The 26,906-nt window shown below is 33.7% G+C and overlaps 2 protein-coding genes across 5 annotated transcripts in view; one reads left to right on the forward strand and one right to left on the reverse strand.

Moving 5' to 3' along the window:
* The window catches only part of LOC138180167 (protein artichoke), a 28,957-nt gene extending 2,094 nt beyond the window's left edge, over window positions 1-26,863 (forward strand). Inside the window, exons 1-2 of one of the 2 annotated variants that reach the window (XM_069113753.1) lie at window positions 13,008-13,109; window positions 24,620-26,863. In XM_069113753.1, coding sequence (XP_068969854.1) covers window positions 24,629-26,518 — 1,890 coding nt within the window. In that variant the 5' untranslated portion in view covers window positions 13,008-13,109; window positions 24,620-24,628 and the 3' untranslated portion in view covers window positions 26,519-26,863. Of the gene's footprint in view, window positions 1-13,007; window positions 13,110-24,619 lie in introns of those variants that run through there. The other variant, XM_069113744.1, reaches the window with a different exon arrangement.
* The window catches only part of pip (heparan sulfate 2-O-sulfotransferase pipe), a 113,748-nt gene that overhangs the window by 83,549 nt on the left and 3,293 nt on the right, over window positions 1-26,906 (reverse strand). For 2 of the 3 annotated variants that reach the window (XM_069113842.1, XM_069113832.1), the window contains exon 1: window positions 10,431-11,214. The exons of the other annotated variant lie outside the window; for it this stretch is intronic. In XM_069113842.1, coding sequence (XP_068969943.1) covers window positions 10,431-10,483 — 53 coding nt within the window. In that variant the 5' untranslated portion in view covers window positions 10,484-11,214. Of the gene's footprint in view, window positions 1-10,430; window positions 11,215-26,906 lie in introns of those variants that run through there. 3 annotated transcript variants of the gene reach the window in all.

The following is a 26,906-nucleotide window of genomic DNA, read 5'->3' on the forward strand; positions in this document are numbered from 1 at the left end:
CTATTACAAATAAGTAACTCTAGGCCTGTGATTGCGGTCGTCATTACGTAACGAATGACATAGATAATGAATTAATACGTTATTTAATAATATATTACTCAATCATTGTAATTAGTAAACTTGTGATCCATGTTTCCTATTCCTTTCGAAAAAATACTTTCTATCGAAACTAATTTATTCTTTAACCTTTTCTACGAATTCCACAAACGTAAATCATCGTTTTTAGAGAATATTCTTGTCAGTTATAATCGAGGTTCGCGGCGATCATCCGACAAAAATTATACTCCGATCGATCCTGCGGTTTTAGGCTTCCTGGAGTACCATTTCGTCTGTGACGCAATCTTATTGTCGATTTATTTCAGCAAACGTTTTCAGGCTGTGAGACTGATTCAGCGAAATTCTAATTGTTGGATTTTTTAATGTCGTGATAATGTCAAGGATTCTACGTAAAATTTCTTGTTTTGCTATCACGTGTGTACGATAAAAATTCAGATTTTATTTTGAAGTATAAAATGTGTCTGTATAATCGTGAATAAAGTCAGAAGGAGAGTAATTGTTCAAGAACACAGAAGTCGAAACTGCAGGATAAAATTTGTGTGAAAATATTCTCATTAGATACGTGCGTATTAACTGTGAGTGTAGATTTGATCGAATTCTATTTCTATTCTCATTTGTACTTTGAAAATGCGAACTAACGTTCTGATTTGTTTTCTCCAATTTTTCTTCCTATCCGAATTTTAAAAATATGAACAATGCTCTGATCTGGTTCTTTCGATTAATATTATTTTACTATACATATTCTTTTACTTAATTTATAAACGGTGATGAAATAGGATATTATTATCCTATTTTAATTCATTAAAGTTTCCTCTTTACCCAAGATTTCTAGACGACCTGAGAATTATGAATTATTCATTCTCCCGAAATTTTCGTCAAAAATATTACGCTTACATCTTCAAAAATTTATACGCTCGCTACTTCCATTCCACACAAACATCTTAACATTTTGATTCATTTGTAGTAAAAATACGCGAATAATGTGCAAAGTGTAAAAACCAATGACAAATTATAACAGCTGAAATCGATCATCTAATATAATCTAATCTAATGTAATCTAATATAATCATCTTCTAATTATTATATTATATATATTATATATATATTTTTTAATGTATAATATATATAATTATATATATTTAATATATAATATATATTTATATTATATATATTATATGTATATTATATAAATATATTTGTATATCATATATTTAATCTATTTATTAAAAAACTTAGTAATCGTATGTGATAGTTAAGCACACAGTCCTTCGATGTATCTATTTTTAAGTATCATTATGTAAACGAATCATAGTAGTCCCTCTATTAATGTAGAAAAGTCATTTTCACCTGTGATTTATAAATGCATAATTAAATAATCAAAAAAAAAACTTCTAAAATAACTAAACATAGAATTTGATATCTACCGACACCAATTCGACTATTACACGTTAGTTATTCAAATTACTGGATTTAGAAATTTGCATATTCTTTGAGAAATTAATTTGCTCCTTTTTCGCCCCTACAAGGCATGCATATCTTTTAAAAGAAATCAGCTTTCTTATCCCCTTAGAATTCGTATTTCCAAAAATCCTCTATCCCTGGTCTATGTTATAAAAGATGTATATTATGCAAATTTCACATTTCTAGGTAGTATGGTTAGTCGATGAATAAATCAGTTACCTTTACCTTTTACATAATATACAGATTAATTTTCAAAAATCAATATTATCGCGTTATAATATTCGAAGAAACGAATACAGACAGACAGGACAGATTATTAGAATAATATTAGAACTCACACATTATACAAATAATACGTAATAACTGATAATATTCTAATATCTACTGTATCAGTCTAATATTTAATATTTAACGATTAATGCATAATACCAAAACATTGTCGATAGAATATTATTACAGCCATTTTGACGCATAACATTATAGTTATTATAAATTAACGTCCTGTAAAAAGAAAACAAATGTCACTATCTGCGGACGTTAGTATACGTCTTTTCATACTGTAGATATCTAATTACGAGTGCAATAGCCGGCTAAAATAATCGATCCTGACATGCAAAGAGTACGAGCAATTCTCTTTTCTATCGTTCCAAGGAAACATCCCGGAACGTTAATGATTTAACGTAGAGCCACTTAGCCAACGAGTTATCGTGACAGCTTGGAAAATCGTATCCGGTGAAAAACACGCGAACAGCCAATGTCGTTGGAACGAATCGGTCGCGATCGAAAGTGCAGACTGTAGACACAGTGGCGTCACGTTCGCCGAGTCAGTGAGAGTTCATGGTAATAATGGCCCCTCCGTAACATTGCTTGCCTTTGGAAACCATTACTCCGCGCGATACCTATACACCACACATGACTTTCGTTTCTTGTAAATAGCCAGGTTATAAGAAACATGCGATCGAAGAAGATACGGAAACGTAGAGAAGCTATCGGATACACGTATTCCGTTAGTTTTATTACGGCTCCATTTTTCTTCATTCGTAATCTCAGTCTTATTTTTATTCTGGTCTTGCAACGTGTTTTGCAGATATACAGCTACGTGTTGTTCGGTTTGGGTAAATTTAGGGCAATTTCCTCCTACAGCAGCTTTCGTTCAGAACGAGTCTCTTTCTTCTCTCTTGTCAATTTTCGGGCAATTTAGTTTGGGATCTATCCTTGTACACGTGTAGAGAAAATTTTCTTTTGGAAGAGATTTCTTTGAGAGCTTAGATCCGTTCTTCTTTCTTGTCAATTTCGAGGCAATTCTTTTCTATACGTGCTAAGATCAGGAATCTAAAACAATTCGCGTTTTAGAATGGTTATCGGCGAGAACAATTCTGCTCCTCTTGTCAATTTTCCGACACTCGTTTTATTTGTTGTTTTATCGTGCCTGTCGAAAATTGGTGACGCGTCATTATACACTCACGTGCAATTCGATAAAGTGAAACTAAAGTCAGAAGGAAAGCTATCATATCTCCAACTTTTAATAAACTGAGTACCATTTTTATCGTGGATGTAATTCGATGTTGTAAGCGTAGAATAATTAATTTATCAGAATATCGTCACTAGAATACGATCATTTTATCAGTACAACGTATTATATTTATTATGGAGAAAAATTTCGATTATTAAAAGCAGCTTCCTGTTATTAAAAACAATACGAATGTTTCTAGGAAATGCTATCTGTTGGCAGATTGAAATGTAAATGCTACGACAAATTTCAAAATGTTGCGACCAATTTTGAAGGTTCTAATTTACTCATATGACGATAGAAATAAGACAACAGAAAATTTGTAATTGCCACACTTTTTCCACACAAGTTATCGACATCCATTCTTCGAACTTCTGCATTTTTTGAGTTAAAATGTCCTATTTACTATCTTTTTTTTACTTCAAACATGTAATACGTAGAATGTAGATGCGACTAAAGTTTCTTAGATCTTTTATCTTCTAAATTAAATAACATTATACAGACTGTTGCGAAGAAAATAAGAAAAGAAAATGATAAATACGTAAGACGCACCTAGCTACGTAGAATATCCTGAATTTCCTACATAAAATGTTCTAGAGATCGTCAAAAATGATAGTTATCCAAGAAATATGTACTTATATCAGAAGAACGTGTTTCAAAACAGAAAGGTTGTAATTAACCCAATTTCTCGCAAGAATGTAGAATGTGTTCTAATACTTGTTCCAAAAGTCACTGCACTGATCTACTTTACTTTACCTTACTTATACTTTACCTTGAATCAGTGGAAGATTCAATGTATATAAAAAGAAATAAAGACGAACCGGTAGACATTCAACGTGATAAATCGCAACGGTGATCGAGGCTTAATAGTAGTGTTTTGAAAGCAATTAACTCAATCTGTCTAATTGAAAGCGGCTAGAAGTGGACGTTCGAAAGAAAATTACGGGAAACGTTAGTCCTTTCGTGAGATTCAGTCAGACAGACTGAACGTTTTAAACGAGACCGACAATCCCAACGACAAGCAAAATGACTTTAGCGAAATTCCACTCCTGTCTCGAGTATTCCAGGCAAGTTTTTATAAATTCTTCGTAAACTATTCTTTGATAGACGTTCAATCGGTATACAGAAACATTTCAATACACTGTTAATTATTGAGAGTTCGTGGAATTTTCATTCTTTCATTGTCCATATACAGTTGTGAAGTTACATTATAAGACTCGATCGAATATGTATTTTAATACAATTGAAATTATTATAAAATTTATTGAATTGTACGTCCGAATTATAAATACAATAAATTTTATAGACATGATATAATTTTACAGATTATAACGATAATTTATTTTCATCGTTTATTTTAGAATTTTATTTTGTGATAGTACGTTAGATAGATGCGCTGAACTTCGTCCCTAAATTTTTCACTATCATTGTTTGCAACACAGTTTTGCGAATCTAAAAAAGAAACGTAATTTTTAAGAAAATTATGAAGCAATGTAATCAGTTTTAATTCTGTAAAGATGATTATTTGGCTTTCAGTTTCGAAGAATGATCAAGGCCTGTTATTTTGCTGGAAGTGACTTGCATGAATTACCATGAAGATCGGTAAAAAGAAGACGTTAAAAGTAGAATGTCGAGGCCCCTGATGTAATACTTTTCTATAAGGAAAACTATAGGAGCTGTCTTGCATTTTATTTATGAGGCTGTTTATGAATTTGAAACGTGGTATCTTTCTCGTGTTCATCGGATTTTGCAATTTATTTCTGAGGTTTTATCTCACTATCAAATAAATTAGAATATCATACGAAATCAAATATTTACCATACGATATGTAAAAATATTTTTTAATTTCACTTTACGATCATAATTTTACAATTATAGATAAAATCACACAAGTCAATTTAATAATCATTAAAAATTCATTTTCATTTACTTTCAATCCATATTCATACATTTCTACATTTACGTACGTAATTTACTTGCTAAATACTACGCAACATAACAAATTTATTTAATGAGCAAAGAACAACAGACCAAACTTTTAAAACCTCATCAACTAACTCAAATTTCAACTAAAATAATTATTCTCGCAAAATCTTTCTCAACTAACCAACGCTAAAAACTCTTCTAATTAATTTTCGCAGCTTTTACTTTCATATTTTCGTAACATAGAAATTTGTAGTTAATGCGTTAACTCTAAACAATGCGTTAACCTCTGTTGCAAACAACGCTAAAAGATTCTTCCGATTGTAATACATACGGCGTCTAATCAGCGTAATTTCTACTTTCGTATCTTCATATTCCAACTCCAACTTTAAACACCAACTTTTTATTGTATCGTTACGTTCCTATTAACACTAGAAATACCACACCAATCAAAATGACTGGTTCTACAATTTTATAAATGTGTTAATCTTCGTTTAGGGATCATGGTCCCAGATGGATTAATAATACCAAAAATGTACTACATGGGATTGCTTCTGTAAGAAAGTAATAAATCAATAAATATAAAAATATTCTATTATTACGTATTTTTTAATAGACCAGTCATTTTGATTGGTTTTGGTAAAAATAGCTTCGTGTTAACTATCGGTGATTCTAGTGTTAAAAACGAATTATGCCGTATCTATACAAGCGAGAAGTAAAAATCCAATACAATTAAAGTTATTGTAATTTTTCATTCGACGAATAAAAATGTCCAATTAAAGGGACAGCGCAGTTGAAGGGTGAAAGTTAATATTTTCTTTCACTCGATTCTTATCTCAACAGTGCAAAGCGATTCAAATATTCTTCGTTACGATTCATAAAAGTTAAACACCGACGAGAAGAATCGTCGTGAAGTAAGTTGTCATCGTGTGTCTCGTGTTCGTATTCGCGCGTACACGAAAAGAAAAAAGGAAAAAGAAAAAGGAAATAATGGCAAATCTACAAAAGACGAAATACACAAACGAATCGGCCGTTCACGATTCTCCTACAATTCGCATTATTCCGACGTCCAATCAACGTGATGGATCGATTTGTTCGGTACAGTTGCAGCAGACCTTGTTGGATAACCTTTAATCCATTACACCGTCGTGCTCGTCGAAGTGATGTATCTAAACGTCATTTAGGAATGCTTCGATCAGTCTCTCCCCGTTCAATGAAACTTTGTGAACGCGGTTCGAGTAATTATTCTGCGCGAATCCGTTGAGTAATGGATGAAGGTTTAAGCCATAGACGTTCGTGGGAACAATGTTCGTTTCGAATGCTTCCGGTTGCATCGTCGACCAATTATTCCCATTATTCCCATTTTGGAAACTCGGAAGAGTTGAATACATAAATTCTTCTGCTTCCTTTTTTTTTCTTCTTTTTTCCTTTGTTTTCTTTCATTATTTGCGCAGTAGAACACCGTTTATACGAACATTTCGGGAGACAAATTGGTTCGTATAACCAGGTCGTTAGTATAATAGGGGTCCACGTATTTTTGTCCAACACCTATGAGTTCTCGTTCAGTTAATTGGAGTTCGCGTATCTACGTACAGTATGTTAAACGTACGCATTTGATTCTCTAAATATCAGAAATGCGAAGAGATATTTTGAATAAAAGTTGACTTCGTAGGGGAAAACTTAATAAGATATTTCGATTTTGCTTAAAGAGATCTCAATGCCAATGTAACTTTCTTAAGTGGAACTATAACATTTTTTTATATACACATTCGACGCATTTTCTAATTCTTTACGAAAGAAAGTACGAAGGTACTTTGCTAGAACAATGATTAATCTAAAAGATATTTTAACTTTAATGTTGTAAAATTTATCGTACGAAAGACAAGGGAAATGTGAACATGAAGGTTGCACTTTTATGGGACAAGCTATATTTCTTTCGTTTGGTTGAAATTGGAGGATAACATTGGTGACAAGAGATGAATGATTCAAGGAGGACTACACATTTTCACGACTGTATCTTTTCCGCGAGTGCAATGATACATGTGTATTTTGCAGTTGCGCTATTTCTTTAAACGGAGCATATATTCCTTTCTGCACAAAGCAAAATCGTTTCTTCGTTCCACGTAAAATAGTATTATGGTAATATGATTGAAAATCCAGTGGTTTAGAAGAAATTTCAAGTTTAATTTTCTACAAATTATCATATTAAGGACAAGAAAAGAATAGTATAACATTTGGAGCAAAATAATTTTTGTATTGATTTGCTTTTGAATCTATGGATTTGTATCAATTTTGATCTTTCGCGTTGTTCTCGTACTTCGTACTGAGTTTCATATTGAAAAAAAATCCAAATCGAATCTGCTGTTTAAAAAAATCCAAATTAAATTTGTTATTAAAAACGGAAGACGAGCGTCGATCCCCTGACAATAATCGATTTCTTCGATGCTACTACTGAACCGAACACGTACGCAATCACAGACACACGAAATGAAGAATCTCGTCAGACTTTAACGTACGATGGCAAAAATCGGAGAATCGAATGGACCTCAATCAACCTTTCGATAACAACCAATATACTACTTGAACGTGCTTCTCTCCCTCTCTATTTCTCTCTGTATCAAATCTTTGAGCCAGAGATCACGACGGAGGTCTATTCGAAAGTTGTTAATAATTCACGAGCTAGTTGAAAAAAATAAAGAAAACCTTGATCTTCGACTATAAATCTAGCTCGGCCGGCCGATGTGATAGCAAAAGGCACAGGTATCTATTAACAGAAGTTTCGTATTCGTTTGTTGAACCCGCCGGGTATTCCGAGGTTAAGTATTTTAACGCGTCGAATGCCGGCTGATAAATCGATTCGAGACACGAGATCTTGACTCTCGCGCCTTGTGCCCGGACCAACGACGATTCATCAACCGCTTTCTCGCTTCGCCCCTGATAGAGTTCAATCGAAACGCGTACTAACGCACCGGGATATCACTATGATGAATATTCAATGGTTTACTGCATGATTACATCACCTAATAACGATTTGTCATAATTGTAAGGCTATTACCATTGGGAGTGTTTTATTGCCACGACAATTAGGGATGGAAATTACCTTTGAAATGCAAAAGTAAAGTAGTTTATCGCTTTTAGACGAGGAACAATAACATTCGATTATTGTTTGTCATAATCGTCGAGCTTCTAGGTTTTTTCGCAGACTGTTACAGTAACAATTGAAGGATCAAAGTAGTAAACGATGTAATTGACCATGCAAAGTATCTTCTAATTGGATCGTTCGAGGTTTGTATCATTTTTGATAATTGTGCCTTCCAACAAGTTTTAATAGCATTGAAAGAGAATTACGTTAATGCGAATATTAGCAGGTAATGGAATTATCATGAAATGCGAATTCTACGAAAATATTTCGATAGGAGGAAAGCTATCTTGTTTCTGCGTGCAAAAAAGGAAACAAATTTTTATGGAATGAGAGAGTTGTGGTACGATCGATGGCGACTGTGTTCTTTTTAGAATCGATGAAATTTCATTAGATCATCGACCAAGAATAGGAATAGTTTTCTGAAAGTGAATATTGATTATTTTAATTAATAAGTATAGCTATCTTCCGCGTGTAAAAATAAAGAATTATATTATAAAATTGTTGGAAGTTTACTGGTTTAACATTTGGGAATAAAAGCTATTCCTTGTGGATTGAAAATCGATTATTTCGATTAACCGAAGTGAAAGTTACTTCTTTGATACAAAGATAAAGAAATCTCTTGGGAAATATAAGAATTGTTGTACTAAACTTTGTACAACAATTACTGTACTAAAAATTGTTGTTGAAAAAAGGATACATTGAGAAATAAGGAATCAAAAACTTATTTTATCAGTTATCAGCGACTTGGCAATTTAGGATCGAAACCACAGTTTGAGTATAAAAATAATGAAATCCTCTATGAAATTAATAAATTATTATATTACTTGGTTGTCATTTATCATGATTATCGATTTATCAGAATTATTTTGGTAAATTCTGGAATTTTATTTTTCGTTTAAATAGATATTTATAATGTTTCCTCTAATCTTTAGATTTAGACTGATTGCTTTTCTCGTAAATAATGAGAAAGAACATTTACTAAATAAACTTATTATCACATAAAGAACCACAGCCAGTCTACTGGTAAATGTTCAGTGACATAGTAGTCGCCTGGAGCGACAAACAGTTAAACAGAATTACTTGGGAGCAATCATAGTTACCGTTTCAACAATAAAACACGGAAAATTGTACGACTGAGACTATATATCGGTAAACTGAGGAAGCTTATGTTCTTTGAACAAATTTAACCGTCCGACAGTGTTTTATATAAAAATAGAATTATTCGAATTTTAACTCAAACAAGTTGTAAAATTTTGATATCGTCTTATATATATATATTATAATTTATTTATTTTATTTTTATAATACGAATTTTAATATTATACATGCGCCGAATAATCGGTAGAAATAAATCAAAAGTAAAATAAATAAACAATTTTTACGATGTCAATGTCACTGCAAGGTTTTTAGTGAAACGTAAAGGGTTAACTCAACAGTGCAACAGTACAATAAAGAAAAAAAAAATTCCTTAAAAAATTAGGAATATGCATGCTGGTAAAAATGAAATTGAAAGTTCGTACGATGATACATAGACGACCTAGTGGGTAATTTTTGCGACAGATCGATATACGAGATGATATCGTATTTTAGTCAATCTACTTTCGACACAAAAGACAAATTAACGCTGCAACAAATAAGAGGACTTTTAATATTTTAAGAACTGTAGCATAAAGTTGAAATAATATGCGCGTTAACGTTGTTATGTACGTAGGTTATGTTTAGGTTATGCTAAAACACATACGCGATAGAGCCAAATGGCAGGTAACATATACTACGACGAAATCAAAGAAATTGATGCACAGACTACCTGGTGTGTTCTGATAAAATACAGAAAATTTGAAAATATGAAAGAACGAGGTTATCACTGCGACACCTGTACCAAAAACCATCACTTCGTATTGAGAATTATTTTCAATAACATCGTATTAAGAAGAAACGTTATTCATTACAAATGCACTGTCACAATTGAACTATAGAAATTTACACATTTGTAGAAAACTTACAATGTACAAAACACCCATCGTACGTCAAAATATCCAAAATATGCAACGCAAAGTATCTCTTACAGTATATAGTAAGTTTTTTAAAATCTAATGAAACAAATCTCTATTTAGGTTAGGTACTTCCTCGATCCATTAAAATATGAATTTCCATAAACGTTCACTTAATCCAACGACAATGTACTACGTGATATAATTTCTTATTGAAACAAATACTTAAATAAAGTACATTACAGGTATCGTAGATAAAGTAATATTTTGTCAAAATTATGTTTTGTCAAAGAAATACCAGAACGAGATACAACAAGGGGGTTAGAATGAACCGAATGAAACTAACCTCTTTGGGACAGGCACCCGCCTGTGCTTCCACGCGTTGTCGTTCAGCATCATGTACGCCCGTTTCTTCTCTCCACCCTGTCGAAGTTCAATCGAGGGTACAATGCGGGGCCCTTCGACGTCGATCGGATCCTCAGATCCGAGACGGTCGAACGCGACTCATCAAGAAGCAACGAACGTCGATCGAGCTCATGTACGTTCCTCCCTTCGACCGGTTAGCCGGATCCACGCCGCGTTATCGTTCCAATCGATCACTGAAACTTCCAACGCCACCCTACGAGCCGATTCGATCGATCGTTCGCACACGCGTTCCTCGTCCTCGTTAACCGTTCATAATCGATCAACTAGACCATTCAGACATGTACTTCACTTCAAATATACCTGTACGGATTGTCGTCTTTTTAATCGTAAGTAAATTTCTTAATAGTGCGTATATATAATTTTTACGTTGTGTTATAATGTCAAGGATTATATTATACGTTAGATTACGATCGTATGCTAAATTCTCGATTTCTATCGTATAGATTCGACACGTGGATGAGATCGAGAATCGTTCTATCAATTATCGCGAAGAGTTTCTGTGATGAATTTGAAATTGGGACACGAGACAGCTGACTCGGTGACGGAATTAGCGAGAAGACTTTCGAGCGGTACGCACGGTAAGCTGGCTGGTCAGCACGCGACTGACGAGCACTAGGAATATTCCGCGCGAGAACACCGCTCGTCAACGAGGAGACGACACGCGATACGCTCTGCTCCGCGCCCGCTCCGTTACTCAGCCTGCTCGTAATGCGATTCTACTCCACATTCGCTGTGCCGCCGCCGCCGCCGCCGTGGCCCTCTCCACCGACCTCTTTCGCCGCGAGAAAGGCGCCACTTTCCTGGAAGATAGCCGGTGCAAAAAGGTGCTCGACCCCGAACTTGCCTTCGATCACGGAAAGATCCGGCAGCTAGACGCTATTCCCGATGATTTTTTCATTTTGTATTACAATAGATGTAGAACGCATTTGTACGTATCCTTATTTTCTAACGAGAGGATTTCTTCTTTTTTTGTTTCATAGTACGTTTCATTTTAGTAGCATCGAATTTTTGTAGTCGTACGAAGCTATTAGTAACTGGTATGAAATTTAATGAACTTGGACTTAGTTAGTTATACAAATGCTACAAGAAATAAATACAGTGGTGTACGAATAATTTTTGTAGCCACTGTATTTTATTTTATTAGGTAAATACCTAATTATGCAATGTAATATAACGTTATATTATGTTCATTTAAATATTTATATTAGTACTTCGTTTATATCATCACTATTGAATTTTTCAATTTTATTATCACATTATTCGTATCATTTACTAGTATTTTCACAAGTTTATAAACATCTTTATGCCATTCTACATGTTCTATACTGTTTGATGTACCATTTATACAAAGTTCAATTAAGACAACTGGTTTCTTTGTTTTCCAAGAACAAAAAAGGCAAAAGCTTCCCGATCGATCTAATAATTCGACCGTAATGGATGCGTGTAGCGTGCAATGGTTTATCTGAATTTGTTAAAATGCTTATTGAATGGAAATTTAATGGTTTACTTCGAAATGGCCTGTGGAAATTTTGGGGAGTTTTGTTGTTGTTCGAAAGAGGATGGTATTTAGAGTTGGACGATGATAATGCGTCCGGAGGGTATTGTTTCAGAACGCTCTAAAGTTAGGTGGAATTTGACGTTCCGTTGAAACACACTTGGTAATTACAAGTAACGTTCGAAGTGAGATAGGATGCTGATTAGGTGAGTTTCGCGTTTACCAGGTTTCTAAGTAAGTACCTGAACTTTAATTGAACTTTAATTTTGATAATGGTCTGATAAGAACAAAAATTTCTAGTCAGAGTGTTTAGAATTCCTAAACAGACGTGTATCTGTTCCTGTATTTGTTGTTTTATGTTAAAGTTTCTCATTTATATTGCATTATTTATATCGCTAGTCAATTTGAAAATTCTAAGAAAGTTTAATTTACAAATTTTAGAAGAATTTCAATTTCAATTAAGAAAAGAACAATTAATTTTCTAAAATACGTCGATAAGTTTAGAAAATTCTGTTATAAAGTGTTCGAGTCATGTTCATAAAAAGTAAAGTAGGGAGAAGTTTGTATTAAAGGAATTATAAATAAATCGTCAAATAATAATCCAATTGAAACTTTCAAGAACTTTAAAAGAATTTTCGTTATAGCATAACTATACGTCATTAAGAAAACATTTGACTCTTAAATATTAGTCTTTGAAAGTATAAAATCATATCGTCTAGCGATTATAAAGTTTATGACATCTTGCACATTTGTCTTTCTCTAGAAGCAAACCTCTTTTCATCCTTCTGGAAATATCCTTAATCAGTGTTGAATGTATCTTCTCGGAGAAAGTACACAAAATGTATATATCTATTATCATAAATCTAATATTGTTTGGAAAAAGGTATCTCGAGGTAACTAACCACGAAGTGCTGATAATACGATCGATTTCAGATAAGCTATGCTTTAAAAGTGTCGTAACCATCGAAGAGTTGGTTATTCTATTGTGTTATTAGTTGTACAATCCTTTCGCACGTTAATCATTATACCAAAGAAAAAGATCTTGATTGCATAAACTAACCTTCAAAAGAAGAGAAAAGTGCTGCGTTTCGTCCTTACCAAGTCGTAAGACACTTATACTTTAATTATCCAATTTTTCTTTTATCGAGAAGTACTGTAGAAAGAGCGAAATATAATTTTAAGCAATGTGATGCAACGTTATACAATTTCGTAATTAAAGATTTTCATAGAAGCAAGAAAAAAAAGAGTTACGTAAAGAATAAGTCCCGCTGTATGATACAATTTATTTATGTTTATTTATTAAATGTTCTTATTATTAGAAAGTAAAGTATCGTATATAACAACGAAAGCAAAGTTTGACTTTAAATAATTTCATAACCAAAAAACGTTGTAGAGACAAGTACAGAATTTTAATGATAATTATGTTTAATTCATAAATGTTCGTTATTCACATCATTAAAATTTAATTAAGAATTACAACAGGATATCTTATGTAGAAAGAGGGTAAAAATCTCCAACTTATCCTGTAGGAAGTAATTGAATAAAGTCAACGATAATTAATCTACAAACAGCCAATTAGTAGACAGATAGCTTAAAGAACGTTTATTAGCAAATTAAAAATGAAAAGATCTAATCGCCTGTACATTGACGACACGATGGAAAATCGTGTTGACCCTTGTCAAGATGTTACATAGATATTGACGTGTCTCGTTGTAACCAAGTATGTAATCTTCTCTGTTGCTGATAGTTTCGTACAAATTTATAATAAAATATAATATTCAGAGAAAAATTTTGAAGCTGGGAAATTTTCTCTATTAGCCATTCTTTTTCGAACTAATTAATAAGTATTTTAACGCGACTATGCAATATCATTAAGGACTATATGATGCATATTAAGAATGTAACACAAATGAACTTGGGAATCTGCGAAGAGAAATATTCCAAACATAAATTTTATTTAATAAATCCAGATATCGAATATAAAAGATCTGCTAAATTTGATCATAAACATAAAATGATTGTGAATGTTATTTTACTAAAAGTAATTTATTTGGTTACTTACATAATTGTCATTATTTTTAACAACTTTTTCATTATGTTTGTGAAATTCAGATAACCCTATTGATTAAATGTATTTGATTTTTGTTTACAAAGTGGAAATATAATTGACTTTTCTTCAAACATCTGGAATTTCTCTCCATCTCAATTGTTTTGTGATGCACGAAGTAAATAAAAATCGGAGAAAGCTACAGCTGGACTATATGACGGATACGTTACAATGATTCAATTCAGCTCGTGGAGCTTATTTTCTCTCTGCACTAAGGCGTGCAGTCTGCCGTTGCAGTGATAAAGCATAATCTCCTTGCGATTAGATAAAATTGAATTCCTTCCTTCAACCACTTTCTTTAATTTCTTTAATCTTTAGAAGTATTTTAGAGGATTAACACATTAATTGGCGTAATATTACGTATGCCAGAAGCAACCTAGTCAATTATTAATGACAGAAGAGAAAATAGGCATGGAGAAAGCAAGAATCCTTTATATTTATTCGAATTAATAGTAGCAAGTGATGCAAGGCAAAATATTCCATAGAAAACTCCAAAAATTCTTATTTTTGCCTTAACCCAGATATGCTCGTTATTCTTCTACAAAGATGATAGCGATATAATTTTATTATATCTCGTAATTTTTGCAGTACTGTCCATATAACGCTATATCCTTTGAAATGATTGGAAATTAATAAACGTTTAATTAGTACGTTCCATTTTGCATCCAAGTAAAAAGAAAACAAGAAGAAATTATTTTAATATACAACACAACGTTAAAAATTCAGGCATATCTGGATTAATTGCAAAAAAGCTTGTGACATTCTATTTTATTGTAGAATTTCTGTAAAATTATCGATCGTCAACGTGTTAATTTTCGCTACATCGAATTGTAGATTATAATATAAAGTCCTTCAGAATTGTAGCAATCGATTAATTGCAAAAATACTTGCCCAATTTTTCAATATTCTCCTATTTCTTTTTCTCCTTTTCTGTTCGCGATTTTCGTATACAAAACATTGCCATCATTTACAGAAGCTCGCACGAGCAGCGTACTATAGAACGAGCAGCAACAAGTAATAATTTTCGCGCATCCATATCTGTCACGAACAAACGTGATTAAAATTAATTCCACCAGCGATGATTCCACGCTACGTTAAAATTTTTAATAAGACGTTCGTCGAACCAAGAACCAAATTGATTCACCGTGTATTTTGGCGTTCCTACAAATTTTCACAGTCAGTTTTTAATCGAAAATAATTAACACTTTTTAGTTACCTAACTCACGCGAATGGCGTTTCTCGGTCACGATTATTGATCTGGTCTGATTAAAAAATACCTAATAAACGACCTGTGAAATTATTGATCGTATAAATTATGCAAACGCCATCGAATCGAATTGGTAAACCAGTATATTGAACAATATTGATGTAAGTGTAATAAACGATGACTAATGAAAGTATTTGAACATTTATCATGGAAAACTGCTACGGACATAAATGCACTTCACGAAAACATTCAAACACTTGGCGTAGAAAATTTTTATGTCCATATTTTGAAATCTCATTAGCACTGCGATGAGACACAATTGTCATGGTTACATTGATACAATTTGAAACAAATCTGAAAATGTAAGGAGAAATTGCAAGATATTTATTGCATATTGTATATCAAATAAAAAAATTAGTATACACTAGAATATATATATAATAAATGTTCAATATGGTCCTACTGAATATTGAAGTTTATTAATATAATGGGTAATTGATTGTTTAAGTACTTTTGTTACTCTGCGAAACATATACTTGCTCCAAACATATTCTAATTTCTACGTATATTTCAATATTTGCTTCAAACTTTCCCAATATAGTCATAACAGTGTCGATAAAGTTTCAAAATGTTTCCTATAATACACACAATATATTCATAAAAGTTACCTACAAAAGTTCTAATATTTACATGATCCTGTATACGTGTGTTATCAACTCGTAAAACTACGAAAGATACAACTACCGTGATGACGTTAGAAGTTACAATTTACTGCGAACATGTTTGCAACATATATTTAATGCAACTTGAATAATTCCATATCCTCGTCCCTTTAACGATACAATAAAATAACGAAAAACTAAGAACGAATGATCCTCAAGATATATTATCTCCTAATAAAAGGCGTTTCTAATAAATTTTCAAGTATTTCTACGAGCATACTATACATCTGGAATCCGATTTCATTTTTCAATATGAACGTGATGCCGATTTAGATGCTTCTAAAGAGGAACTTTTCATTCCATGATCGTACACATTTGTAGATAACAGATCCTATTAGCAAATTAAAATTCTCTTATCATTTTGACACGCTGACCGACACGAGAAAAGTGTATCCACCAAACTATCAACTACATTCAACAACGTCGAACGACCATCAGCATAAAACCCGGGGAAACCTGTGTAATTCTCGCGTAAATCTGTTTCTCCGACTGTTTCGAAACGTTTGCGATTCATTCATTCCGCTCTGCGATTATAAAGCGATTCTCACGAGCGTGCCGCGCAAGAAAAACGAGAAACGATCGTTGGCGGAAGATAATTCACAGACCCTTTCGGTATTCGAAGCCCTTCGGCTATGTTTCGATGCGCCGCATCCGATCTCGAGCGCGGCGTACGCGCAAACTTAATTAACTCGACGCCGTCCAAACGTATCGGACATAAGCCTTTTTCTCCCTTTTACGTACAACGTATACACGCGGTATACATACAACCACCGTGAGAGAGCAACGAGGTTTACTCGAAACTTTTCGCCTACCCTTGTAACAGCGTAATAACCGCGATCCGCTGCAATCCAGTGGTTCTCACCTCCGCGACGTAGCATTTTTTCCACTTGCGGAAGTACGTCGACCCCGAGGATAGGACTCTACCGTCCCTCCTGGCTGGTCACGAACATTTCAAATTGGTCGTAGAAATACCGCCTGCCGACCAAGAATTTATTTCTAGACGGACGAGTACCTTCGAGGATGCTTGTCGAACCGAGTCAAATCACTGGATGTACGTACTCGTAGGTTTCGCCATTTTCACTATGGGTTGCTATATCTTATTTGGTTTTAGTTTTAGGTGAGTTTATTAGGTTTAGTTTTGGACGTGGAACCTTTTAATTGGCTAAATATACGGTGATCTTCAATTATCTCCATATTTAAATGCCCGGTGTCGTTGAAGCGATACGTGGCTTGAGAATTGGTTGGTTTAACGTTTAATTGAATAGAGAAATTAAATCAATATGTAGATTTGTATTAGTCGAATGCATAGTTTCATCATTTGGCAATATTTATATTTTTCGACGCAACAGAGATATACGTGTTGGTGTATGGTCGAGGCGTTGGTTCTTCTTCGATTTATATTTCCTAATATTGACATTTTATAATCATGTCTGGCTGGTATATAGTATTCACTGTATAGTATGCTTGAATATATTCATACAAGGTACGAAGTATCAGCGTAAATAATTATATGCGGAGTTTGATTACGAATGAACTATTCCATTTTTTAATTCTCTTTATATTCCCATAAGAGAAGCAATAATTTATGCTTGTATACAATTTTTGGAACACACGATCGATAAATTTAGCCAAATCTACTTATTTGTCTACCTGTGTATTACATTATGTGTGGCCTACCTGTGCGACACTGAGAAGAAATAAACGAGTCTAAATGGAAATAATTCTCATTTTCCATTGTTTTTTTGAAGCCTGTTTGTCGAACTGATCAGTTTGATCAGTTTCATCAAGTGACACTTGTATGGCTTTTAAACGCTAATTATATATTCTGATATGAAAATTAAAAATAGCGACAGATATATTTGGTGATGAAAATCGTGAAAGTGTAGTCACTTAATTTCAATAATATCGCTTCATACGGTTGAAACCGGCCGAATTTTACATTTCTATTACAATTTCTCTGAGACACGAAAATAGTACAAGCTATAAAGCCCAAAAGTTTGATATGTACTTATATATTTACAGATTCCATTTATTAATCCTATTAAGTGCGCTATAAAAGTTTGTTAAAATGACTCTTACTCGTTAAATTAATTACGACATTTTTAACTGATCTATCACGAATATACTCGTAAAATTGTATAAAAACTCTATCTAGTTCACTGGATAATACATTGTTGCAACATATTTGTTACCAGTTAGATTGCCATAAAAATTTTCAGGCAATTTCATTAAAATCATATGAAACTTGAAATATAGCGAATTCGTTGATATGTTCTGCTTCTTTCTTTGGTCGTCCTCTGTTCTTATATGTTTCTTTCGTCATTTACTACAATTATCTAAAGCATATTATCTTAACACATCGACCATAACGAGGATTTTATAGTTTTTGCTCTGAAAACCACAAATAATGTCATGATACTTAACTTTATGCTGTAACACAAATGTTCTACTATTGAATAGCACGCTTTTTATTTTACAATGTTACATAATCATTTATACTGCGATATTCTTTAGTCAATGACATTCGTCTTACTTTAATGATTCTATACAATCGTGAAGTAACGTGCATCATCGATGACCATCCGTATAATTAACTAGTTAACGCCCACCAGTGTACTCAAAATAATGACATATAATTTCCTAGTAAAATTATCCAACAGTTTATCGTATAATATCTTTGTTAAAAATATAGAATAAATTTCTCTTAAAAGTCTCGTCTAGGAGGAAGCAGAAAAGAGACTGTCAATTCTATTGACTGGAAGTATTTAATCGAGTAATCGCTTGGACAGTTGTTTACTTTTGACAATGTGTGTTTCAGTTACAAGATTATTAATGAATGAATTTGGAAAGCCATTATTTTATTATTTTTCTAATTTCTGAATTATGAGTCAGATTAACAAGCTTCTTCCACATCGATATCAATTAAACTGCCAACGGTAATAAAAGCAATGATATTCAAACAGTAAGTGCACATGAGTGGTACACGTATATAACGTTAATAGATACTTTCGATATGTAATTTAAATGTATAATGTGCCGATTCCACAAAAACACAGTAACTGCCTCTTCTGGTAATTACTAACTCGTCGTTCATTTGTATACCCTGGATCAAATTCAAACAAATCGGCCACAAGTCAACTAAAGTATCCAAATAGCTATAAAATTTGATAGTTTCTAGAATACATTAAACCAGTTAATCGTTTATTTTCTACGTATTAATTTCATATGTAAATTGTCTTCTCTTCGAAATAGAAGGCACGTAACGATATCTTCCAAATAAAGTATCACGATAATGGTTCGGATATTTGTTTATCATACCTGGCATTTACGCGGAACAATTTTTCACATCGAAATGACTCGTTTATGAAATCACTTCACGTAACGACTACAGACAAACGTTGATAAAATAGTAGAAGATCGGAACGCATGGTATCTTCCTGTGCACGTATTTCTTTACAAACTTTAAGCGCATCTGTATTCTAAGCGATTCCAGGGGTACTTTAAATATTTATGATCTTCACTTTCTGTTCGAACTATTTTCTTACGAAATTGGAGGCTACGGGTTCGATTACAAAGACATGTACTTTGAACTGTGGACAGTATTTATCGTGGAAAATTATCGTTCAAGATGCACGTTCCGTACCACTCGTTCTTCTTCTTCTTTTTTCGCTTTCGTCAAATTTTTCTATATTCTCGTAGAGAATATCGCGCGAGACGTCGTACGAAATACGACTCTACGACTTTAAGAGTTTACAGTACACACCGTAATAAGTGCTCGACCGCACGTGGAATTTGAAATGAATCTTCTCGCGACGTGGAAAAGAAGACAAGCCGAAATAATAAAAATATATAAATCAATTTGAAAGTATACTAATTGAAACATACCAAGAGATTATTGTTAATATAAAAAGAAGATCGTACGATAATCCATATAAAGCTTTATATCTTCTTTAATTTATTGATAAAAGAAGCGTGCTCTTCCTATTTTTACGCGACGTTTCCGTGTGTGGAACGTAAATTATCGTATTCGTCAACGACTCCATTTCTTTCTTTATATATATATTTTTCACTCACTGTCAGCGTAATAATCGAACTACACTACTTACTATGTATGTATAAACGAGTAAATTAAATTCTTTAAGTATTCCTGTGTGACAACATAAAATTCGTTTTATAATGCGTTTTACTTTCTCTTGGCGAATAAAATGAAGAGTCTTTAAGAACTTGGACTCTTGTTTCAACACCGTAATTCACTTTCATTGTTCTTTAATTATTACTCACATTTTATCAATTTATTTTTCACGTTTACTACTTCTATTTTAACCAGGTACCTTAAAACCTTTGATACATTTCTTTTTTTTTTTTTAATATATCGACAACATTTTTCAAATTCCACATACGTATAAAACTCTTCATAAAAATAACGTGGAACTTTTAACTGAACTCCCTACTTCTTTCCCATATGAAATTAATTCCATGGAAGTTCCACATGGCCAACGCCAAATTCACAACGACAGCACTGTGAAACACTACTTTCGAAGTCATTCCCCTATTCTCGTTAAAATTACATTCGCGTAACAGTATAAAAATATAAAAAGGAAGGGAAGGAAATCTATTGTAAGATTCAAGCAAACTCGTAACCCCGAACCAACGGCGATGCTGCTATCTACCTGCGTCTTTCTCGATTCAATTTAGAGAACCGAAGTGGAAAATCTGCAGGAAACAACGAACAGCCCAACAGAAGCCATTGTTTCGAATAGATTGGGAAAATCTATAGAGTCTGGTTGCTCGAATGGATTAGAATTAATAATACACTCGGTTCGATTCAAGGAAGGTCGCGTAGCGTAACTTCGGTCCACTCTTCTTCCTGCTCCCTGACAGTCGATACGTGACGAGATTTCGTCTCTAATAGCTACCAGTTTTAACGAAGTTCCATGAACGTTCGTTCCTCTTTTTATCCTCTTTAACATCACCTCCCACTCAGACTGTTCAATCCTGATGCTTACATACATGGCGACGCGTGCGTGCACAGATCTATGGAACCCTCGAACACACGCAAAATCCACGGGGTATAAAAGCTTGCAAGACCTGTTTTCGCGATTGCCGTGTCCCAAGGAATCCTGTTGCGAGAGAACTACGTCCCAGGAGTAGACGAACGCTACAGTCCTTTTCGGTCTACGGTTCTAAGTACACGGTTTTTAGAATTTCCATAGCTCGCGGATCTCATTCAGGTAAGCAACTATATCGTCACGCAGCTTCTTTTTACTATATGATGGCGAAACATTTACTTGAGGGCAAATTATACTGTAATACGCGGTTTCTAGAATTCCGATAGATCGTGGATCGTAGGACTGGTAAGAAGGACAATGCACGTCGTTAGGTCCTTTCTTGCGCGATGATGCGATCACGTTTATTTGAGAATCCATCGTATTCCAGGGTATATAGACGATTGCACACGCTATGTATTAGGTTGTCCGAAAAGTTTCTTTCGTTTTATGAAGAAATAATAGACGCACAACGTTTTATATTATTATATTTTGTCGAATTACGTACGATCCATTTTGTTCTGTCGAGATAAACACCGCGACCTTTCACGCATTTGGTTTCACGTTTGTATGGAGGTGCACTGTTATAAAAAAACACGTTTGCGAAAGAAACATACTTTTCGGACAACCTAATATTTGTATTTCCTTTTTGAGGTGGTTCCTGGAATATATTGTAAAGTTTGTTCGTTGCCAATGCGAGACATTTATTTGAAAATTTGTTGTATACTGGATTATATACTAAAATAAACGGAGTTTATAAATTGAGTAGGCGATATTTACATGTTCTAGGAGTTGCATAAATCGCGAAGGTAAGAACGTATATTCCGGCAGTCCAGAAATTAGATCCACTTTGTCGATCATAATTGCGATAAATCTGTCGCTAATTTTGTTATTATTAATTCGAAATTAGTAACTTTCTTTAGTTCAAGAGTATTTGTAAGGAAAGTATCTTAGCATTTTTCAAAGATTAAACGGAAAACCAACTCGACTTTCTTTTAAATCCTTGGATTTTATGGGACATGTGTGCGATCTCGAACTTTTGGCCGGTATCCTGTGTAGGTATCTTTGTATACACTTTGTTAAGATTACGAAGACATTTTATTTAAAAATGTATTATACCCTGAAAATACCTGCTTATTTTTACCAATTAATTACAAGAAGGAAACATCCCAAGTCCGACGTTTTTGTACTTCTAAAGGTCAACATATTTTTCGTCGATTTCTTTTTCTTTTCGAACGAGACCGAGTTTCCAACAGGATGTGTTTGTAATAGCATCCAGAGTATTTACGTCAATTTGTCGTTCTTTTCTTTCCTACTTTTGTTACTTTGAATCCTGTTACATAAGACTTTTCAAATTTTCTTCAAGATAGAACTGTGTTTCTCTTAAGGAAATCTACACTTGGAATAGTTCCATGATTATAGTTACTTAGAAAATTAAGTATAACAATTATTTTTATCTAAATGCAGAGAATTTACGGTAGGAATTTTAAGCGAAATCTTGAGCACAGTAATAGTGACTATCGGAATGAAGCGAAGTATTTGATTAAAAATATTTAAAATGTAATTAATTGGTGCGATTCACGCTCAGTTATAAATGGTAGTCTTTTAGAAAACGAATTTTAAAAGCGACTTTTATGATTACATAAACGCACAGACTTCATAGTAAAGTGAAATTTCAGATAAAATTTTAAATATTACAGTAATTACAATGGCAATAGTGAGATTTTGAAAAACGCTATTATACTATAAAATTTTACAATAATATAATAGAAGAAGAATTTTATACGAAGAAATTTAATTCCCTAGTAAGTATATTAGTAGTATATGGCTAAGGATTAAGAATTTTTAGTGTATATAATGTTTTAAATTTTATATATCTTAACGATTTTTACCATTTTATAAATATACAATATACGTATGTTGTAGGAGAAACGTATAAATTTTTACAACGTAAGACGCATAAAACCGATAAGGAAATAAGGAGAAAACAGCAAAGAAAGGCGGGATAGTCATAAAAAAATCAGACGGACGAGAAAGCCGTTGAAAGCTTATGAAAAAAAAAAATGTTTTTAATTATATTTTATCAAGATAAATATATAACATAAAAACTTGCATTATTATTTATTCATAATACGAAAACGCGACATTCATCTATAAAATATCAATCTTAATAAAAAGGGAATTATTATTGCAAAAGTTTGAAAGTTCGTAATAAAATTTTACAGCCTTATTCGTGCAGCTTTCAGCTTTATATCACCCTGCGACTTTACTTTGCTCGTCGCGTCGCAATTACTTACCAGGGACTAGCATCTCGTCTTACTAACACAAAGCTGTTCAAACTTAAAAAGAAAAGTCGTTGAAAACAAATAAACGGAGCTTCGTAACTTTGATTTCAAGAAGTGGTAGAACCGGTTATTCCATACGTAACGCAAGTTTCCTTCAAGATGTAAAAGAAGGGCTATGGTAATTTCAACAATCCCGGAGTTACCAAGGGGATTCATAAAACAGTCGAAAAAATACCATTTTACAAATTTCAGAACGTGTTAAACGTCATTCCTCTTCCACGTCTTTCGCTAAAAACAACCTCGGTATATTCTACTGACGCGATAATATTACTGGTATGTTCGTGCAAACATAACACGGAGCTGTGAAATAAATTATCTCATTTCCATAAAAAGAGAGGGAAATGAAGAAAAACAAAATCTGGTCGCGTAGACTTCCCATGTATGTTTCTTTGCTTCTACTCACTTCGCTTTGGTAATTTCTTAAACGCTTAATTCGCAGTTATAAATACGAAATTCTTTTCCTTTTCGTATCTTTGTTCTACTTTCTTTCGGTTCTATCTGTTAAAAATTCCTAATCAAATTTATCCAAGAAGATAAAATTTCAGATTCTGTCGCTTATAATTTCGTACTTTCCTACTTTTTCGATCCCCTATATCTCAAAATCTGCAAAAAATACAATTCCACAAATCATCCCATAACACATCTACATGTTATATCATCCACTCATTGTTACACATTAGATACTGTACGTTTAATACGCTCAAATTTTATATCGATATATTACATTTATTATATATTAAATTTCTATAAATTTAATAGCCTCATGCGCGATTAAGCAAATATTATTAATGGAATTTTACGAGTCATAAATTATAAATTATCCATGTTGATAAATTTTCTTACAGATATAACGATAACAGATCAAATGAAATTTAACGAACAATTTTTATGTATTATAAATCGTCCGATTACCCTAATCAACGCGAAACTATAAAATTATAAAAGCTAAGTACGTAACTTACAACCTGTAACTCGTCAATTTACTACTATCGTTAGTTGGTAAAATTATCGTGCAAGACGGTAGCTGGTATAAAACTAATTATATTTTACATTTAAAGTGAAATAACTAATAAACTCGATCAGATAGTCTGTTTTCTGATAATTATAGAATCATAGAAGGTCGACAACAAAATTATCAATCGTAACGAAGCAACATTTTTTAAACGATAAAATCCTTCTCTCCCCTAGGTACTAAGGATGTTTCTCCTTCTGTGCTTGCCATTGGTGCTAGCGGCGCCACTGAATCCAACCCTAGAGGGGTACAACTTGGAACTGGTGGATGGAATCCTGAAAGACGTACAATTCCATGACAAACTCATCGACGAGCTGGATTTATCCGGCTTAGGAATTCTTCGCTTAGAAAAGAACGCTTTCGACAACGTACCGTCTCTAAAATCCTTGAACTTGGCCAATAACTCGCTCGAATCGCTCCCAGAATTCATGTTCTCCAATCTGACAAACTTAGAGTACTTATCCTTAGCGCAGAACAACTTAACCAGCCTCGAAAACTTGTTCATCCGCTTGGAGAAGCTTCAGGTGTTGAACATTTCCTGCAACCCCATAATACACCTTCGTAGAGGACATTTGTTCGGTCTAACGAAATCCGCCAGCATATTAACAGAAGGAAACGTTCTTTGGAGCATAAGCACGGGAACATTCACGAATTCATTCCTGAAAGACGACGAGGAGTTGAAATATTTGGAGAAGGTGAAGGCTGAAGAATATATCGAACAACCCAACGATGGAATAGATAAAGAGATAGAAAAGGCGACAGAGAGTAACGTGTTGAAGGATTTCGCGCCATACACGAAATCGTCGATAAAGAAAGGCCAGAAGTTAAAATTGTGCATACTAAATAACATACTGCTATCTATAGAACCACTCGAAGACAATAAACAGGTGGCGAATGGATGTCTGGAGATACCAGTGAACGAGAAGGAAAGATCTGTCAGCCTCCGAGGATTAGGAATCAAAGGATTCCACGAAAAATGGTACCAATTACAATACCTTCCGTTGGTTTCTTTGGACCTTGCGAACAACGAGATCACAGAAATCACCAAAGAACTACTGAACGATCTTCCCGAGGACCTGATTTATGTGAATCTGATGGGCAATAGAATCAGAGGTATCTGGAGCCAGGTGATCGAAAACAAGTACCTAAAAATACTGAATCTTCGAAACAATCTCATAGACAAAGTGGAGGATGATGCTTTCGCGAAAACCAATTTGACTACCCTGTTTCTTAATGGAAATCAGCTGGAGAACCTTTCGTTCGCTTCTAGTTTGCCCGATACTCTGACAGAGCTGATATTAGCGGCAAATCAGATCTCTGCCATTCCTGACGCGGCTTTCTCGAATCTGCCTCGCCTGGTCTACCTGAACCTGGCTAACAACAAGATTCAGAAACTGCAGAATAACGTATTTAAGGGGTTGGATTCGTTGCAGGTGTTGATTATTACTAAAAACAGCCTGACAGATATCGAACGTCAGGCGTTCTCCGATTTGAAACAGTTGACTACTCTTTATCTTCATCGAAATAGTCTGGCAGAGCTTCAAAAGGGTACGTTCTCGGAATTAGAGAGTCTGAAAGACTTGAACCTGGCTTGGAATAAACTGGGTAAGATCACTGCCGACACTTTTTCGGATCTACCTCAGACTTTGGACTTCCTTCACGTCGATTTCAACGAAATAAACAGCCTAGAAAAGGCTAGCTTCGTCAATGTTCCCAGATTTACGTTGTCTCTCACTGGAAATAAAATCTCGAGTATCCCAAAAGGAACCTTCGATCTACCTACTCTTAGAGATTTGCATCTGAGTAACAATACCTTGACGACTATCGATGGCGACAGTTACGAAGGTCTGCCTCAATTGAAACGCCTTTGGTTAAATGAGAATCAAATCAACGAAATACCGAAAGGTTCCTGCAAGAATTTAGGAAGTTTGAGTATTCTGGATATTTCGAAGAATCCGCTGCAGACGCTACAAAACGGCGCTCTCTATGGGCTGAGTTTGGTTAGAGGGAACTTCTTGTATATCTACAACAACCAATTGAAGGAACTGCAGGGTGGAGTTTTCGAAGATATTTAACCGGACAGATACAACGACTCGTGCACTTACTTACGTTCGTTTTTAACATTTATATAGATTTAACATATACGGAGATATTAGGTTTGGGATATTATTTTTATTCGTTGAGACGAAAGAATTCTTTGCTTCGAATCGTTTCTTTTTTTTCTGATAGTTTCTGATAGTCGGTAGTTTTGAGTATTTCTATCGAGTTTCTGATATCTATGTTATCGATGGTTTACAAATCGAAAATAGCTTTATGTATTTGTAACTATCGGAATATGATATGAATGTTTCCTTAGAACACCTTCCTTAGAATCCTTAGAACAGGAAAGTTTGTAAAAGAAATAAACGAATAGAAGAATACGAAGGTCGTATTATTTTTAAATAAATTTCCCTCCACGTGTTC

Source organism: Bombus flavifrons, chromosome 1 (assembly GCF_040668555.2).
Source record: "Bombus flavifrons isolate JBK064 chromosome 1, iyBomFlav1_principal, whole genome shotgun sequence".
Classification (NCBI taxonomy): Eukaryota; Metazoa; Arthropoda; class Insecta; order Hymenoptera; family Apidae; genus Bombus; species Bombus flavifrons.